This window comes from Sylvia atricapilla, chromosome 1 (assembly GCF_009819655.1).
Source record: "Sylvia atricapilla isolate bSylAtr1 chromosome 1, bSylAtr1.pri, whole genome shotgun sequence".
Taxonomy (NCBI): Eukaryota; Metazoa; Chordata; class Aves; order Passeriformes; family Sylviidae; genus Sylvia; species Sylvia atricapilla.
In genome coordinates, this window is record NC_089140.1 from 139,887,614 (window position 1) to 139,902,870 (window position 15,257).

General features: G+C 41.4%; 1 protein-coding gene across 1 annotated transcript in view; it reads left to right on the plus strand.

Moving 5' to 3' along the window:
• The first annotated feature begins 10,968 nt into the window (after window positions 1-10,968).
• Window positions 10,969-15,257, plus strand: part of COL14A1 (collagen type XIV alpha 1 chain) — a 113,649-nt gene continuing 109,360 nt past the window's right edge. Inside the window, exons 1-2 of the mRNA XM_066335349.1 lie at window positions 10,969-11,143; window positions 14,312-14,433. Coding sequence (XP_066191446.1) covers window positions 14,346-14,433 — 88 coding nt within the window. The 5' untranslated portion in view covers window positions 10,969-11,143; window positions 14,312-14,345. The remainder of the gene's footprint in view (window positions 11,144-14,311; window positions 14,434-15,257) is intronic.

The window sequence follows — 15,257 nt, forward strand, 5'->3', positions numbered from 1 at the left end:
CACAAAACCTGACTGGGGTCTGTGAGAAGCTGGGCCCAGTACGGAACATCCTCAGCAGCGTGTACAGCTCAGGGTTTGTCCTGCACGTTCCTGCCTGTCACTACAGCAAGCATTGGGAAGGCCACAGGCTTTTCAAAGGAAAAACTTCATGGCCAAATAATGAATATTGCCAGGGTTCACACAGTATCTTCAGTACAATAACCTAAATGGGAATTTGTAAGTAAATATGACAGATTAACATCTTTTGAACTATGACAGCTGTAAAATGTGGGTTTCTTTCCTGCAAAAAGATGAATAATCCTGAAGAGTTCAGATGTTTAATTTTACCTCCATTAATAATTCTGATTTTGTTACTGACATTAATCACACAGTGAAAGCCCTATAAATCTTACACTCTCACTCGGCAAGTGAAGAAAATTAAAGCTAGTTTAACAAATAGTGTTGAAAATTCTACAAGAATGCAGTTCGGCAGATGACAATAGTAATTATAAATATTTATGGTGACCCTCTGTTTTATTTACCTACTGGAAAATCAGAAATAATTCCATTAAATGTACAGAAATTCCCCCTGACTATAACATTAGAAGAAAAATCACAGTCTGACTTTTTACTGGCAGGCTGATTTGAACAGCAGAAAGAAAAGACAGCTCATATTTAGGAAGGGTTTTTGAAAATTTGCTCTGGATTTTGAAAATTTGCTCTGTATTTGGCCACCAAATGCAGCCTTGGTTTAAAAATATATGCTACTCAACATGAGAAGTGCAGATTTGACTATAAGGATTCTCTAAACCAACATCTTACCAAAAAAAAAAAAAAAAAAAAGACAGAGAGAGAGACTGGATGCTCCTCCTGCCAGTGAAGAATTAACCTCTTCCACTGGTATTCAGGGTATATCAGTGATTCAGCATCAGTAAAGCACTGGGTGTCATGCAGGCCCTTGTTTTAAGCTCTCACCTAATCCTGTGAACCCAGAAACAAGCCACAGCTCTGCATTCTTACTGTGTTCCTCTGCTGAGGAAACTTTACATGCTGTAAGTTTTATGAAGAAAAGTTTTGAATATTAACAGAACATACATAGCAATCTGAACTTGTATTATGATTGTACTTTCTGGACATGGCAAATGGCCATAGGTGGATTATTTAACAAAAAGATAATGTAGTAAGAATGTACTACATTGGAGAAACAAAGCTGTTCTTCTCATCTTTCCAGTTATTTCTTTTTCCATTAGTGTGCAGGCAATACCTGCACACATTTAAAAAAATGTCAGCAAATATAATGCAAACAAAATGAAGTTCAGACTGTAGAGAAGGGCAGAAACCTGATTTTAGGAAATTTTTATGCACTCACAGTTGGTGTCACTAACAAAATGTCTCATTACTGCCTGTTCCTTCTCTGGTACAGTGCAGAAACAGCTGGTGGACAGACATCTGGATGTTTCTGCATCACCTGGTGGAGAATTGCTTAAGGAGAGCTTTTCTGAGTGTGAGTTGAACCTGAAGATTACAGAATTTAAAAAGGTGCTTATAGCTCACTTTGAAATAAGCTGATCCTATCCTCCCTCTTTGCTTTTCAGGGAGTTTTGCTCTTCATTGTAACGGAACACAGTCAAATCCCAACCAAGCTGCTTTTATCAGTGCACAGATTCAAATTCCTATTCTACAGTTTGCATATTTTAGGTCTAGTGCAGAATTATTTGACTGAGGAAGTCTCATTGTCCAAACTCACATTGCCCTGTTCAGCTTCCCAGACTTTCCAGGCTGGCAGCCTAAACAGTGACAGAGCACAGGGAAGACCTGAGGGGGAGTCCTCCAAAGGTTAATATCAGTCAAATAACAGTCTGATTCCCCCCTGGAGAGCAACCTCTGTGATGTGGGAGCTAGGAAGGCAAATTATTCCTTCAGCTGGGTTTGGGAAAAAATAATTGATGAAGGATGAAATTGGATTGTTGTGCATCTTGATGTAGTTGAACTGCTGTCTAATTGTCTGTGTACTCAGTCTCTTACACAGGCTAATATTAGCTCGAGCAAGTCAGCATATGCAAAAAGCAGTGTGAAAATAGAGTCTGTCACTACAAGGACACACACACCCATTTCCCAATGCAAAAACATTCTGGATGTTCAAATTTTAAGGACTAATTTGTTGGATTAAACCTTGTTATTTGAAGGCACAAATTGGCTGATGGGTCAAACAACAGTAACTCTTTTCCATGTGCTGGCCAATAATAATAATAGATTTATGGTTAGCTACTATTTTTATTATTATAAAAAACAACATTGTGAAATCTCCAGTGGTCTAAAGTAGGTGTTTTGACTGTTCTTCCAAGACTGCAAACCTCAGGACAGAGATTTTGATTGTGTGAGACAGTGAAGAACATCTACTATCCCACCATTATCTCTGAAGATTATGCTGCAAGAAACATTGTGTAAGAAACAAGACATTATGTTTATTATTTTTTTGTAACCTGTCTGACCTCAAACACTATGTTAAACAGATAAACTATTTTCTGTGCACTGTAAGACAAAGAACATTACTTGTGGCCAGTGCCAATATTACAAGAACATTTAAACTATCATTTATGAAAGATTCTACCAAATTAAAGATTAGAAAGGAGTCCAAACAGTAAGAATGCAAAGGAAACAGCAAAAAAGTAATTATATGGGAATTATGGTACTTGGTCAAGAAGTCTGAGGTGAGAAGTCTGTCACTACAGTTTAACAAACAAATACTAGAAAATAATGTAGAGTCATGGATGGAGTGTTGTCGAGTATCGTATTTTTACCTATTTTTGTGGAGAACATGGATTAAGGTGATGTCCAGGGAAAGAACCAGATACTGCAAAAAGTTTTTACAACAGCATAAAATACAGTCTTAGTGGTGAGAGTGAGTGAAGGAAAAAAAAAAAAAAAAAAAGGCTAACCAAAAGCTTTGGAGATGTTATCTGCATTTTGTTGGTTGTAACTACTGGCTGTCCTTTTCCCCTCTTTCTCATTCTTTGTCACAATGCCCTACAATTCTTTAAATCATCAGATCACTTTGGAGCACAGTTTCTGCTGGCTCTTTGTTTAAGGCCAGAGAATACACCTGCTTTCCTCCTGTGTAATTTCCTGTTATTTTCGACTTTGTATTTTAGGTGCTTGCTCATGTTCAGTGGGAAGCGCATGCACTTCCTGGGTGCGTACACAACACAGCTAATTCTGCCACAGATGCAGAGCAGAAACAAAACAGCCTTTTCTTTATCACAGCAATTCTTGGCAAACCAAATGACCACGTCAGTCTCAGTCTCAGTCACCAACAGCTCAAACAGGCACAGGAACTCTTGCAGCGCAGGTACCACTGTGTGACCTCAGCCTGAGCAGCACCACAGCCCATCCCATGGCAGCAGCTTTTCCTCCACAGAGCACCTTCAATGGATTGCCTTTGGATGAGTGGACCCTTTCTGCACAGACAGGGAGTAATCCGGGTCTGTAAAGCCGATCATTTCTTGACTCTTATAATGTAGATCAAAGAGTTGTGTTTTAACAGACACAGTACTTGAATTTGGATCTGCAGAAGCACAATAGATAGAGGTTTGTGAACACACAGAAGAGACGTTTATCCAAGACTGCCCCCCTCTGTTATTACTCCATAGCTAAAGTAAGAAAGATATTTCAAACTGCTGTAAGTTCTTCTCATACCTGACAAAGCACGATTTCCAGAATATTGATTTTTAGTATCAGTATTTATTGGAAAAATAAAATGCTAATTAAATAAAACATACATAAAAAAGTTAAAGTTAAATATTCCTGAAATATAAACATGGAAAACATACTGAATTTCTTCATTGAGTATTTGAGTAGAAATGATTTTATGGAGCTGTTTGCAGCAAATAAAAATATTAATATTTCTCTTGTTTTTTCTCTGTTCCCATTTTGCATAAATTTACTCCAAAATGCAGGCTATTATTTTTTACCAAAAAAATTACTTTTATTTTTCTTTTTCTTTGACAAACACAAACCTCAGGACCACTTCTCTTTCATAAAGTTTCTGCTAAGGTCGACTCACTATTTTATTCATGGTAAGATAACTTCATATGCTTAACATATGCTTACATAAATATTGGAAAATTGAGTCTATTCCTGAAAATTCCAACTGTATTGCTTAAAGATGAGTAGGGGAACAAAGTACCCACGTCTGAATCTCATCATCCACTTCAAACCCCGTAAAATAAAAGCAGCAAAGAGAACCAGGACAAAGAAACTGAACAAATAAAACAGTTTAGTGAACAAAAATTTTGAGAAATATTAAGTACTACCTTAAGGTGAGTTTGGTTTGTGTGTTTATTCACTGGCACAAAAAGTGTTATGTGATATTATTCTAGGAGACAACTATAATTATTTTCAGAGTCTAATGAACAGATGCTTTTCTTAAAATTGCAAATGAGGAAAAACTGAAATTTCACTTTTTCAGTAATCTACAAGATGCAACACCAGATCATCATGTAGACAACATTTAATAAATCTTGTTCCTCATGTCAAATGTGTACTAGAAAAATTCTTAGAGTGAATTGAGGCAGACCAGAGGTGCATAACTACCGTGTTCAAGGGTGTTCAGTGCAGGAACTCAGTGCAGAAGCCCAGTAGGAGAAAGACAAGAAGCTCTGCTTCTTTTAGGTAATAGCTTAAGATATGTGTTATTTGGAAAGGAATTCTTTCTTGTTCCATATATCCCTTGCATTCATTATTTCTGGTATTTATTACAGAGACCACCACAGTATTGCTTCCAGCTCTTACTTGTATAAACATTCATTTCAGCCAGAATTTCATTCCAAAGAAAATTATTTCTTGCACAGACAGCCAGAATCTGTAACTCTTATGCTTGTTCAGGAAAATATGGGGGAATCCTTCTCTCACTGTGCTAAGCTGTACCATTAGTGGGCTGCAAATTAATCCGCACTGCAGCTTAATCCAGTGAAACCTTTTTCCAGGCTAGGGTGTTTGTAAAACAAAATGGGTATGTGTACCTACCCATCTCCAGCTGCTGGTAGATCCAACTTCACAAAATCTGGTTGTTCCTCTTTCCTCAGGACACCCTTCCTCCATGCTGGCAGTGTCCCAGGACCTACCCACCAGATGCAGTGCTCTCTTGGGAGAGTGGATGAAGTCTCAGCACACAGCCTGGGAGAAAATGGGTGCAGTGCTCACATTATGAGTATAATGTATTTATTTTAACTTCAGTAATGCTTTCTCCCATAACTTCCTCATAGATACACTGCAGGGGCATGGACTAGGTAAGTGGACAGTGAGATGAATTGAAAATTGGCTGAATTTCTGGGCTCAAGGGGTTCTGATTAGGAGCATGAAGTCCAGCTGGAGCTCAGTCACCAGAGATGTACCTCATGGGGTTGATACCAGAGCCAATACTGCTTTTCATTACTAGACTGGTCAATGGTAGAAAGTGCATCTTGAACAAATTTGCAGATAGCAAAAAAGCTGGGAGAAGTGACTGAACCATAAGAAGATTCTGCTACCATTTATAGCACCCTCCCCATGTTGGAGAAATGCAAAATAGGAATATTATGAAGTTCAGCAAAAGGATGTGCAAGCTCCTGCCCTTCAGGAGGAATAACCTCAGACACCATCACACACTCTTGGCTGAATAACTTTGCAGAAAAGCCCTTACAGTGGCAGGCACTGAGCTGATTCCATCTGAACACAAGAAAACATCTATGTGGTGGTAAGTTTTTTTCCCTTCATGTGAAGGTGGACAAACACTGGAGTAGGTCACTCAGGGAGAATGTGGAGTCTCCACTCTTGGAGATACTCATAACTCAACTTGACATGACCCTGAGAATCCACTCCTAGGTGACCTTCCTTTAACAGGGTGGAGCTGGACTTGATGGTCTCCAGAGATGCTTCCAAAGGCTCTGTGATCCTGTATAATGCTGATGGGTCCAGAACATTGCCACCAACGGATGAGGAAACCAGTCTTTCAGACTGCAGCTGGAGGGAGAAAGAGCACACACGAGCCCTCCTTGTCCAGTGAGGTAAGATGTGCTCCTGCTCTGTGAGCATGTCAGAGAGGATAACATCACTTCTCTGATACACTCCCTTGCACTGCAGCTATGAGGAGGCCCCACCTCCGAAGTCTAAAGAGATTTAATTTGACTGCAGAATAAAAAGGCAATTTTATGAAACACTAACATTGTCATTCCTGCCATACCCTCTTCATATTGAGAAGAGAACAGAAAAATACATGATTGAATAATATTTGGGGTTTCTTTCATTTCCCTATGGTCCTTTTGCCCAGTTTTGCTCTCTTTCCTGCATATTTTGAGGAGCAGGACCAACTCTACACATAAACTTTTACACTTTGATGGCCATGGCATCAATCTGGTTTTATCTGCATCCCTTTCACTTACCTCATTATATGTAATAATCTTCAGATGAATAGACCTAGCAGCTCACTAAAGTGCTGACAGTGCTGAAAGTATCAAGGAAAAAAGTATCAAGGAAATGAAAATGACTCATCAGACATGTCAACAAATAATGAAGCAAAGCTGGACTACTTTAACTGTTCCTGCCTAAAAGCAAAGATGCCAAAAGTGACATTTGTGAGGTTGATATCATAAAAAGGGTTGTAGGACAAAGAAAGCCACTAGAAAAAAATACTTCACAAAAGATAGCCTTTCAAAAGTTGTCTCACTGTCTATTCATATCACAAAGTAATTAAGTAATTGTCTTAACTAATGAAGAGAAAAATGAAAAAGTAAGCATGTATGGCTAATATGTTAGAGAAGGTGCATCACAATTAAAATATTTTTTCTTTATTTTAATTTGGGCAGAATAGAATCCTAAGCCCTTCTCTACTCTCTCAGTGCATGAATTACTTCATAGATCACTTAATTACTGACAACGTTGACAGACAGCTCTTGGCAAACCACTTTTCAAAGAGTGGTTTGTATGTTCCATTATATTTAACAAAATGTAATGCAAAGGTCAGTTATACTTCACCTCAAGTATTATCTCTGTGTTATGGAGTTCTTTTAACAGCAAAAAAAGGAAAATCTACAAACTGTTTTTAGGCCTGGGACCAGTTTGAGTCATTCAAATAGATGTGCCATAGTCAAGATCTTTGAATGTGATTGGAAGTTTTGCATGCTAGAGGAGAAAAAGCATTTCAAACTGACATTTCTTTGAAAGGAAAGGAAAGGGTATTTTAGTTTAGAAATTAAAAATGCTAGTTAGCTTTAAAAACATAATTTTAATTAAAGAATACATGAATAATTTTATTAAAAGAATACAAAAACTGATTAATTTTCGATTATCTGTCATTTTAAGATATCCCCGAAACTTGATATTCTCATTTCTAAATCTTGTGAAAAATGGTATACATTACATTCATTACTATATGAAAAAAGTCAGAGAAATATTTTAAGTTTATCCTAAAAAACAGGAAAGAAAATATGGAAAGAAAAAGATAAGTATTGATAATTACAGTGCAATTCAGCAATTTGGTTTCTGACCAAAACCATCCATTATTTTGGTTTCTGCTCATTTTGCACAAGTACTGCTGCTGGAGATCCATTGCCTGGTTTAATCATACCATTAGATATTCAGCCAGCTCACTCTGAGGTCGTGAGCCTGCACTAATTCTGTTCTTGTAATGGATTAATGGACTTGTTTCCAGCTGTATTTCCAACATCATTGCCACGTAATCCTATTTATAGAAATCTTGTGGAATCTAAACTAATCAAACAAAAGATGGTCCATATCTTGCTGATGTGCATACTTTTAAAATGTGATGGCTGTAAAGAGTTGTCTTTTGAAATCACTGAGGCTTGGCCAATTCAAAATAGTGGAAAGTAAATTTATGGGACAAATTCACAATCAATAAAATAATTCTTAAAATTCAAAGGGTTTTGTGTTTGTTTGCTTGTTTTTAATGGAAGACAAGGAAACATTGGTAAATCATTTGTACATTATTTTTAAGCATATTGTGCTCTTAGTATATTTCCAGATGTGCACATTATACAAACTCTTTCAAGGAATCTTACATTTTTTATTTATACCTTGAACTTGACAATTATTCCTTGGAATAACGCAGAGATCTATGTGCCTTCCAAAGAAAGCTGAGTAAACTCAACAGTAATAAGCATCATTAGCTTTAAAAGCGGTCAAATTATGTTAAAATAAAATTACGAATGAGGAAAAAATGATAACAAATAATATCAACCAAGTTACACTTGAAAGCACATACTTTGCATAATCTTAAAATATTAATTTCAATTCTGATGCAAACAGACAAATAAAAACTGAAGTATGAAGACATTTGAAGGCTACAAAGAGTTACAGAATCTATTTACCCATCAGTGGGATATTCAAGACCTTCCTTGTTTGAACTACAATACTCGAACTAGCTGCAGCCACAGGATGGTGCTCATGGGCTTTGGATACTACATTAGAAATCTGGGAGGAGGGGAAAAAATGAGAAAGAGAGGAAGACAGATTATCTCCTTGGCAGGCTGTTCCTTGTCCTACCTCAAAGTATATGATCCAGCAAGTGATTATTTATTGTGTTGATTTACCTCTCTACATTTACTGAGTCTTCAGGGGCACTGAAATTAGACTGATCCATCAAGGGAAGTCACTAAATGTAATCTTTTTGGACTTCATCAAAGCTTTGATACTGCCTCTTACAGAATCCTTCTGGATTGTCCAGCACACAGCTAGATAATGGAGTTATATAATAGATAAGCAACTGGCTCACAGGTCAGACAAAAAGAATTACAGTGAATGGGGTGACATTAGACTGGTGGCCTGTTCCTAGTGGGGTTCCATGGGGCTTTATCAGTTCTTTTCAACATCTTTGTTAACAACCTGGATATAGGACTTGAGGGAATCCTAAATAAGTTTGCTGAAGTCACTGAATTGGGAGGAGCTGTCAAGTCCCTCGAGGGCAGAGAGGCCCTGCAGAGTGACCTTGACAAAACAGAGGAGTGGGCACTCACCAACAATGAAGTTTAACAGGGCAAGTGCTGGATTCTGCACCTGGGATGGGGCAGCCCTGGCTGTGTATAGACTGGGGAATGAGAGGCTGGAGAGCAGTGCCATAGAAAGGGACCTGGGGGTCCTGGTGAGTGGCAAGTTGAACATGAGTCAGCAGTGCCCTGGCAGCCAGGAGGCCAACCCTGTCCTGGGGGCATCAGGCTCAGCATTGCCAGCCAGGCAAGGGAGGGGATTGTCCTGCTCTTGCTCTGCACTGGGGTGGCCTCACCTTGAGTCCTGTGTGCAGTTTTGGGTGCCACAGTATAAAAAGACATTAAGCTCGTAGAATGTGTCATAAAGGAGGGCACAGTATAAAAAGATATTAAGCTTGTAGAGAGTATCATAAAGGAGGGCCATGAGGATGGTGAAGGGCCTGGAGGGGAATCCATATGTAGAGCAGCTGAGGTCACTTTGTTTGTTCTGTCTGGAGAAAAAAAGACTTGAGTGGAGACCTTATTGCGGTTACAACTTTTTTGAGATCATAAGTGGAGGGTGAAATGATGTTTTCTCTTTCGTGACCAGTGACAGGATCCAAGGGAATGCCCTGGAGTTGAGTCAGGAGAGGTTTAAGTTGGGTATCAGGAAAAGTTTTTTTACCTGGAGGGTGGTTGGGCACTGGAACAGGCTCTCCAAGGAAGTCATCACAGCACCAAGTCTGACAGAGTTCAAGAAGTGTTTGGACAATGCTCTTGGGCACATGGTGTGAGTCATGAGGAGTCCTGGACAAGGCCAGGAGATGGACTTGATCCTGATGGTTCCCTTCCAAATCAGCATATTCTATAATTCTATAATTCTATGTGCTCTTTCTTGTTCTTTAGGGTATTACTGTTTAGCTAAATACATAAATTAGGGACTGAAAGAGGTACAAACTGTATCATATTTCACATCAATGACCTGAACATCTTTTTTTTTCAGAGGAATTGTTATCTTGCAAGCTACTCCTCTTGACTGGTGTGTGTGTTGTCTGTTGCACACAGCTGGCAGTGCAGTAGAATAACTGCAGGTGACAAGATCTAGGAATCTGGTAGACACTTTTTAGATCTAGGAAGGTTTTGAACCTTTTCTATAGAAAACAACTGGACTTAAAGAATTCCTTTAAAGCTCTAACACTTCTGCAGTTTAACGGGAAAGACATCCATGAATTTGAACAAGAATCTGCAGGAATCCTTGTCAGCAACAGGTCCTGCTTTACACTTAGTCACAGTCATCTCCCTCTGACTCACTGCCTTCTCCTTTCCTAGAAAGGGCTCCTAGTTACATTAGGAAAGAATGCACATCTCTGTATCACCTACAACTGATTCTTAACTTCAGTCCTTCAGTGATTTCTTTTGTAATTTTATACAGATGACCAGGCACATTGTAATGAATGTTTTCATTCACCTATTAAATTCTCAGGACTAACAGACTTTGTGAATAGTAGCCCTAATTGTAAATTCAGTAGGATATACCACGGAGCAACTCATATTTCTATGGGAATATAGAACATAGGTTCTGCAATTCCATGCACCATTGCAGTGTCTATCCATACGGCAAAAAATGTAGGTATGTACTACAACACTTTTAATCAAGGTTTATACTAAGCCAGAAAACTATTGGCACACTTCTATATAAATGTTTCCCGAATGAGTCACTAATCCACACATCTCAATAGCCGGCGTGGGGAATACTTGCATTCCAAGTTGTACTGAGGAGTAGGCAGCTTCTAAATAATTTATATACGAAGTGAATAAGGAATTGTGGAGAGAGGAAAAAGAGTTAACAGATAGCAAACCCAGAAGACCGAGGATAGTGGCAAGGGCAGCACCTGCCCGTGGAACGCTGCCCGCGCCCCCCGGCCCTGCCTCCCGCGCACCTGGCCGCGCCCCCGCCGCGGGGATCGGGCTCGGGGGCGGAGGGTGGGATCTCAGGCATCGTTTATGCCTCTTCCCTCCCCCTCCTCTTCTTTCCACCTTCTGCTCTATAATTGCCCGCCTCTTTGCTCTGCCGTTTCGCCTTATCAGATGCGGAGCGGCCAGCGGGGAGGGAAGCGGCTCTCCCGCAGCCGGCTCAGCACCCGCAGCCCCGCGTGAAAAGGAGCGGCCGCTCCCCGCCGGCCGCTCCCCGGCTGATGCCCGCACAGGTCGGTGTGCGCTGCGCTTCGTCCCCCTGAGGGCAGGGGGCGAGGCGGGCGGGGGTCGGGGCAGGACCGGAGCGCTTCCCATCCACCTGCCCAGCCACCTCCGCGGCGGCAGGACTGGAGCCCCGGAGGGAGAATGGGGCGAGGGAGAAGGAGATTGAGGAGTGGAGGGTGGCGAGCCCAGGCTAGGACGGGGAAACTTCTTTAGAAACACCCCTGCAAAAGCCTTACTTTTATAACTGATAGTAACTAAAACGCAGTCACACTGTTAGTGTGGCTGAGGCTCCGGCTGCTGCCCGCGTCCCGCCGCGGCGCCTCCTCCCTCCGTGGCTCCGTGCCGCGCTGTGTCGGGCGGTCGCTCGGTGCTCTCTCCGCGGAGCTCCCCGGGCCGGCGGGGGCATCCCCGCTCCCTGCCGCCAGTCCCGCCTCTCACGGGGCGCATTCCCCCATTCCCTGCCTCAGCTCGGCGGAGACAGGGAACTCCCCGCTGTCCTTCCCTTCACCCGGGGCGGGGGCCACTCGGTTTCACTCGGGTGGGTGCTGGTGGTGGGGAGCCCCGAAGAGTAGTCGGGGGTCAGGAGCGGAGCCTGTGAGCCGCGGTCCCCTGGCCAGGCTGGGGCCTCCCTGGGGGCTGTGGAGAGCGCGGTCCGAACCCTCCGCCGCCGCCCTCAGCGGGGCCGGGGCAGGTCGCGCTCGGCTTTGCCCAGCGGGACGTCGACCCGAGGAACGGGAGCGCGTTCCCGGGCAGCGCGGCCGCGCCGCTCCGCGCCGGGACACCGGGATAGGGGAAAAACCCCGAAAGACCTTCCCGTCCCGGGGGCTCGCCAGGGCTGCGCGGAGGCGAGTGCCCAGCCGGGGCACGAAGGTGCTGGTTTGTCCCGCCGGGAGCTCTCGAGGGCGCGTCCTTCCCTCCGGAGGAGGCGCCCTGTCGCCAGGCCCGTGTCCTGGAGCCCAGCTAGGAGAGATGCTCCGGGGAGCGGGGCTCACCTCATGGCAAGCTTCTTGGCTTGCTTGGTCTTAGCGCTAGTCTGGCAGATAACTCGTTTACGACATACATATTAAAAGGTGAAATATGTAAAAAGCAGACGGAATAGGATATTCGTTTTTAGTCCCGGACGATGTCAGCCACAAGGTGGCTGCGGACGGGGGTTTCCTTCCCTAGTTAAGTGAACCCTGACGTGCGGATCATTGCAGAGGTGAACTTGTGTGCAGCTGATCCAGCACCAGTTGAGTCTATTCCAATAAATCTCATTTCTTTGGCTTTTCTTTAAAAGCAACAGTAGAGCATGTTTCTAACACAGGATTACTTGTCAGTTAGTATTTATAGCTCTTGCTTTGGAGGTGGGTTTATATCAAATGTAGCAGATGGGGAATTTTGCCATCACTGTGAATGAGTATTTTAATGTCTGGGTTATTATGGGAGGCAATCCACACATCATCAGTGGTAACTGCCTGGAAGAATGAGTTGTTTGCTATTGTTTGAAGAGTCTGTATTTACTTGAACCAGGCTGTATTCCTGAATGAGTGGAGAAGCATCAGTACCCAGCATGAGATACACAAGAGGTGGATTTCAGCCTGTTTTGGGATACTCTCAGATCTTCCTATTGCCTGTCACTAGCCAGCTGTCTGCTGACTGTGGTCCTTGGGTGTTTGACTCTTTGGTTCATGTAGTAGGAAACCTGGGAACTTTGCACACGTTTCTGAATTCTGTCTGGAGAATGGGTCTAAGAACTCTTGCATAGCAGTATACAAGTTCGTGGTGCACATCTTTGATTTGGGATCTAGGTTATTTTTCTCTGTCTTGAGATATTTATATTGTAGAGAAGGATTCAAAATATATGTTTAAGTAATATGAAATTTGTGGATAATTTGGTTAAATCTTCGATAACCTCCTGTGGAGATGGAATTTACAATGTATAATCCCCCTATATATTTCTAGGAGTTGTATTGAGCATTCATGACTGGAATTTGAGACAGTAGCCCAAGTCCTGGGACAAGTATATCAGATTGCACATACTCAGAGAGAGGAGGGGATGTAGGTCTTATCCTCTTTTCTTTAACAGTGATTGAGGTGCTTCAGTCTGCTTTTTATATTACATAGTGGATGAACCACTTGCTGTGTGCCTTCAAGACAAGGAAAACATGGAAGGCAAAAAAAGTATGTCAGGAATAATAGAGAAAATGACAGAGAAGGTACATGGGAGAAATCTGCAAAACAGAAATACATAAACCAAAATTTACCCAAGTAAATCTTCAAATGCTCTTTGCTGACAGCAAGAAATCTACTATTAATTATCTTAATTTGTTTCTCCTGTAGAATTTTAACAGGAGAGGACAACAAAAAAATCTTCTTTTTGGCCCAGAAAATTGACTGAAAATAGTGCAGTAAAGTTGAGTGAAAGAAAAATCTTTTTAAGTATGGTGCTAGGAACATGTTGATGTATCTTGAGATTAGTACCGTTTTGAAGCTAACTTCTGTGGTCAGGTAAAATACCCATTCTGAAACTTCCTCTTTGGCACGGGAACTGTTTCCTGTAACCCAGCTAGTTCACTCAGGACTGTCTTTAGTGTTCATATACTGCTGCATTCTAAAGTGTTGATTTCTCCTAACTGGTGAAGTCAATGTAAATGGTTTTGACCATCATATTACTTAGTATAGGTGCAGATAGTACAACAGAGATCACAGGATAAGCTGGATGAGGTAGAAAAAGGAAAATGGACAATGGGAAGAGGATGTGAGTTCCTTCAGAACAAAGTTCTACCTTTTGAGACAAGCTTCAGAGTTCTTTGCCACAGATATCTTGATAAGGTTCTTACAAAACTCGATTGTATAGAAATACATGTTGTACTCTGTTATCTACAGCTTACTCTATTTCCAATGCTTGTGTATGATTAGCAGAGAATATACAATTTTTTTTTAATGTGGGCCAGTTTTTTTCAAAACTGTTGAGTGGCCCAAGTGGGGTTCTTTGTCCCTTTCAGGTGAAATGGGCTTTGGTCATAAAAGTGCTGCCGGGAGACTTTGTCTCCACTGGTGTCTGTGATAATCATCTTGTTGGTTGTTTGGTTTGTTTGCTTGTTTTAATCAAATCCAGACTTTCCCCACAGTTTTCATTAAAGTGATGCCTTCTCTTTGCCTGTTTGGTAAGTCTTTGTTCCATGTGTTTTCAGACCTGCTGATACTGTGTATATTGAGGGAAAGAAGATGCTTTGTCGACACAAGTTACAGAGCGGGTTTCTCTTGGCTTTTCTAGCTGTCACAGCTTTTTTCATCAGTGATGTCCAGGGCCAAGGTAAGTTATAAATAAGAAGATGGATCTTTTCACTCTGATGTGCAGAAATAGACCTTTTATTCCAAATGCAAGTGTTACTTCCTCCTAAGTAGGATATGAACCCAATATTATTGAAATGAAGCAGGAATTTTGCTGCTGAGCTTGGGTAGGAGGTGGAAGTAGAATTACATCTTCATGTGTGCTCTTTGAACCCAGTATCTCAAATAGAACAAACATTTGTGCAAATTCACGTGTCTCAAAATGAGTAATACACAACAGGTTTTTACTCCTATTTACATGAAAGTACTTATCAGAAATTGCTCTTATTGTCCTCTACATAATCAAGTAAGTTTGAAGGATCAGCTATGATGTGAAGCTTGTATGGAATATGTATTTTTTTCTCTTTTGGATCAGTAGCTGTTGTAGTGCTTAGATCATTCCATATTGCCCAGATCTGTTAAATGTCACAGACTACTTCTGCAGCTTTTGAAATGAAAATCTCCTTTGTGAGTATTAAAGGTTACTGTTGGGATTGTTAGGCTTACATACTTGTTGGATTGTATTGACAGTGTCTTGCCTCATAGAGAAAATTTATCCTGTTGCTTGGGGAAGGAGGGAGGTAGAATACCAATGAGTTTTTATGATTTCTAAACAAAGGCATTTCTCTCAACTTTAGATTTATGTAATCCCTTTGATATGAGATTGCATGGGCATAACCGAGAGCAGAATTGGATCCTGGGCTCTTTTAAAGCATTTTGTATAATGTATTATTCATGAGCACATTTGGAGACGGTTGGAACTGTGAGGCTTTCAAAATCCTGATAATGCAAGTAGCAGTGTTGTCC